Source organism: Neophocaena asiaeorientalis, unplaced genomic scaffold (assembly GCF_003031525.2).
Source record: "Neophocaena asiaeorientalis asiaeorientalis breed wild unplaced genomic scaffold, Neophocaena_asiaeorientalis_V1.1 scaffold1605, whole genome shotgun sequence".
In the NCBI taxonomy this organism is placed as follows: Eukaryota; Metazoa; Chordata; class Mammalia; order Artiodactyla; family Phocoenidae; genus Neophocaena; species Neophocaena asiaeorientalis.
In genome coordinates this window covers 200,746-204,906 of record NW_020175227.1, presented here as the reverse complement: position 1 = coordinate 204,906, position 4,161 = coordinate 200,746, and the positions used below count along the sequence as shown (strand labels likewise).

At 37.5% G+C, this 4,161-nt stretch overlaps 1 protein-coding gene across 1 annotated transcript in view; it reads right to left on the bottom strand.

Moving 5' to 3' along the window:
- Positions 1–2,682: 2,682 nt before the first annotated feature.
- LOC112413460 (apoptosis-stimulating of p53 protein 2-like) overlaps positions 2,683–4,161 on the bottom strand; it is a gene marked incomplete at its 3' end in the record, with an annotated part of 34,774 nt that continues 33,295 nt past the window's right edge. The window contains exon 4 of the mRNA XM_024765409.1: positions 2,683–2,765. Coding sequence (XP_024621177.1) covers positions 2,683–2,765 — 83 coding nt within the window. The remainder of the gene's footprint in view (positions 2,766–4,161) is intronic.

Here is a 4,161-nt window from a genome sequence, read left to right as displayed (position 1 = left end):
AAGCAATTATACTCCAATAAAGATGTAAAAAAAAAAGTTTCTTTTCTGTCTTTACACAAAGAACACAATCATCTATGAAGAAAATCCTATGGAATCTACAAAAAAGCTACCAGAATAATTTATTTAGCAAGAATGCAGGATAAAACATCAATATGCCAAAATCAATTATATTTCTATATATTAGCAACAACCAGAAACTGAAGAAAATATTTTTAATACCATTAACAATAGCATAAAAAACATGAAGCACTTAGGAATAAATTTAACGGAAGATGTGCCAGATGTGCACACTGAAAACTTCAAAACATGGCTGAGAGAGAGAAGACTTAAATAAATGGCGAAGCGGTGCTCATGAACCGAAAAGCTCAATATTGTCAAGACGGCAATTCTTCCCAAACTGACTTACAGAGTCAACAGAATCCCAACCAAAATCCCAACAGGCTTTTTTTGTATAAATTGACAACCAAATTCTAAAATTCCATATGGAAGTGCAAAGGACATACAATAGCCAAAACTCTGTAAAGAATGAAGTTGAAAACATACACTACCTGACTTCAAGACTTACCATGTTTCAGTAACCAACACAGTGTGTTACTGACATCATGATAGATAAACAGATCGATTGTGCAGGATAGAGAGTACAAAAATAGACCCACACATACATGGGGTAATTGATTTTAGAAAAAAAGGCAATTGAGTGGAGAAAGTTTAGTGTGTTCAACAAATACTGCTTGTACAACTGCTATCCATATACGAAAAACAAAATGAACTTTAATTCTCACACCATATGCAAATGTTACTGCAAAATGGATCATAAACTTAGATGTAAAATCTAAAACTACAAAACTTCTAAACTGATCAATTATACTGTATTAAAATTAAGAACAAGTCATAGACTGGGAAAAATATTTGCAAATCATCTATGTAATAAAAAACTTGGATCCGGAATATATAAAGAAGCCTTAAACTCAGTAATAAGAAAGTAAACAACCCAATAAAGAAAAAATTAAGCAAAAGAGGTGAACAAATACTTCACCAAAGACAATACACAAATGGCAAATAAGCACACGATAGATGCCCAACATCATTAGCCATTAGAGAAATACAAATTAAAACCACAATGTAATACCACTACACACCTATTAGATAGCCAAAATGAAAAGGAATGAGCATACCAAATGTTGGCAAGGCTGTGGAAAAAGTAGAACTCTGTGGTGGGGAATGTAAAATAAAACAATCACTTTGGAAAACACTCTGGCAGCTTTTTAAAAGTTAACATACAACACACCACTGTAAAGCAACTGTACTCCAATAAAGATGTTAAAAAAAAAAAAAGTTAACATACATCTACCAAATGACCCAACCATTCCACTCCTAAGTATTCACCCAAAAGAAATAAAAGTATATGTCCATACAAAGATGTGTACCCAAATATTCATTGTAGCTTGATATGGAGTAACTGGAAACAACCCAAATGTCCATCAACAGATGAATGGATAAGGAGTGGTGTAACCAGACAATGAAGTATCTCTCAGCAATAAAAAGGAATCAACTATTGATACACACAGCAAAATGGATTAATCTTAAAATAATTATCCTGAGTAAATTCAGACAAAAAGAGTACATACTGGATGGCTCCATTTATCCTAGATTCTAGAAAATATAACTAATTTGTAGTGACAGAAAGGAGACTTGCTTAGCAGTTCCCTGAGGATGGGGAGGGAGGCAAGAAGGAAAGGATTACGGAAGGACGTAAGGAAACTTTTTTTGGGGGGGAGGGGGTGATGGATATGTTCATTATCTTGATTATGGTAATGGCTTCACAGGTGTACACATATGTCAAAACTTATCAAATTGTATACCTGAAATACGTGCAGTTTATTATATGAGAATTATGCTTCTATCAAGATGTTTTTTAACAACCCAGTGATGGGACTTCCCTGGTAGTCCAGTGGTTAAGACTCTGCATTTCCAGTGTAGGGGGCATGGGTTCTATCCTTGGTCGGGAAACTACGATCCCGCATGCTGCGTGGCCGAAAAAATAAATAAAAAATTAAAAACCCAGTGATAGGGAAAGATACATTGTGTCAAGATGCACTGAAATCCTGTTAATGGTTGAGACCATTTCTGTTATCGTCATATCAACCTTTCTTCACTGTAAGATAAATATGATATCGGAGAAGAGAAACAGGAAGAATTTTGGGGGGAAAAACAAAGAATATGGGGAAAGGCAGAGCAGAAGCAAATGTAGGTTGGAGAGAGGTAATTTAGCTAATCCTTAACAGTATTAAAAAGTCTAAGCTCTGAAAAGAAAATGCCTACAAGGAATCCCAAGGATACCTGCTAAAATTCATATGCAGTAGCAAGAGTATTAATATATCATTAATCGCTAAAAACGATGGCAACAAATAAAATCACCAAAAAAACAGACACTTCCTCCAACCTGCTCAACATCTGTTTTGTTCTGAATTTATGGTACACTCAGCATTTGAATTCTTTCGACAGCCACGTGGAGATCATCAAAATTAACTGTCTTGAAGAAATAAATTTAAAATAGGCCTTTTAGAAAGGGCCACCCTTAATAACCCACTGAAAAAAAAAGTAACAGTGAATGAGATTTAAAGGTTAAAAAAGCAGTATCACTGTGGTCCATACATGGCATGGGTAACAATGATCACTTACGCCATTCTCCTTTCTTCGATGTTCACCCGGAACTTTTACACCATTTCTTTTTAAACTTGGATCCTGAGACCTTGGTCCGCTCACTAGGCACAAAATTCAGAAAGCAGGCATTAACACTAGAGTTGACAGATATTTTAAGTCCCAGTTCATTTCTCAGTTCCCTGGTGGCGCAGTGGTTGAGAGTCCGCCTGCCGATGCAGGGGACATGGGTTCGTGCCCCGGTCCGGGAAGATCCCACATGCCGCGGAGTGGCTGGGCCCGTGAGCCATGGCTGCTGAGCCTGTGCTCCGCAATGGGAGAGGCCACAGCAGTGAGAGGCCCGCGTATCGCAAAAAAAAAAAAAAAAAAAAAAAAGCTCTCTGATATTTTAAGTTGAAAATATACTTAAAATGCTTTCTAGTAGCAATGAAGTTAAGGTCTCGTAATTCAGCCTGTTCTGGAAAACCTTACTTGGAACGGTGAATAAATAGTCAGCATTAGAGGGCTTCCCTGGTGGCGCAGTGGTTAAGAGTCTGCCTGTCGATGCGGGGGACACAGGTTCATGCCCCGGTCCGGGAGGATCCCACGTGCCGCGGAGCGGCTGGGCCCGTGAGCCATGGCTGCTGAGCCTGTGCTCCGCAATGGGAGAGGCCACAGCAGTGAGAAGCCCGCGTACCGCAAAAAAAAAAAAAAAAGAAAGAAATAGCACTTGGGAGAGGCCACAGGAGTGAGAAGCCCGCGTACCGAAAAAAAAAAAAAAAAGAAAGAAATAGCACTAGAAAATGTCACATGCTAACCATTCCCATGCGTCAGATACCACAGGAGGCAAAGTTAAGAAAATACATGTACTTCTGATTACGGGTCATTCACACCGTTTGCTTAAGTGGCTCCTCCCAGTTCTCTATTTAGCTACTCAGCAGTGAAATTGGGAATAGTTTCATTGAAACAAATAAAAGTGAAAATTAAATCAACCCATCCTTGTACTCGTTAAAGAGTTTGTACCTTACACGGGAAGGAAGCGACTGAAAACAGAACAAGTGGCATGTCGAACATTTAGTCATTTTGCGATAATTCCGAAGTATTATCAAGTATTTCCCCATTTATTTAAGTAAAAAAATTTCCATTTTCTTAGCTTGGGAAAGTACTAATTGGAAAGCACTGTGCATTCTGCTTTTTTGGCTAAAAGAATTTTTCAAGCCCAAATATATGGGTCTCTCAGTACCACTTAAAGCATCATGCAGGGAAAATAGTCTTAAACTGATAAATTATAAGAAACAATATCAAAGAGAATTTCTTAAATATGTGAAATTAAGCTTAGACCTGTACTTCCCAGAAGTTAGAAAATTTATTAAATTATCTCCCAAGAGGTTTTAGATTAAAATTTCTTTTGAATCAAATCTCTATTGTACCTGCCTGGAAGCTTAGCACAAATTTCCAGTAAATAAACATGTCTATCCTCAGGGCCACGTAGCACGCTTACATCTAACTCCAATGAGTTAG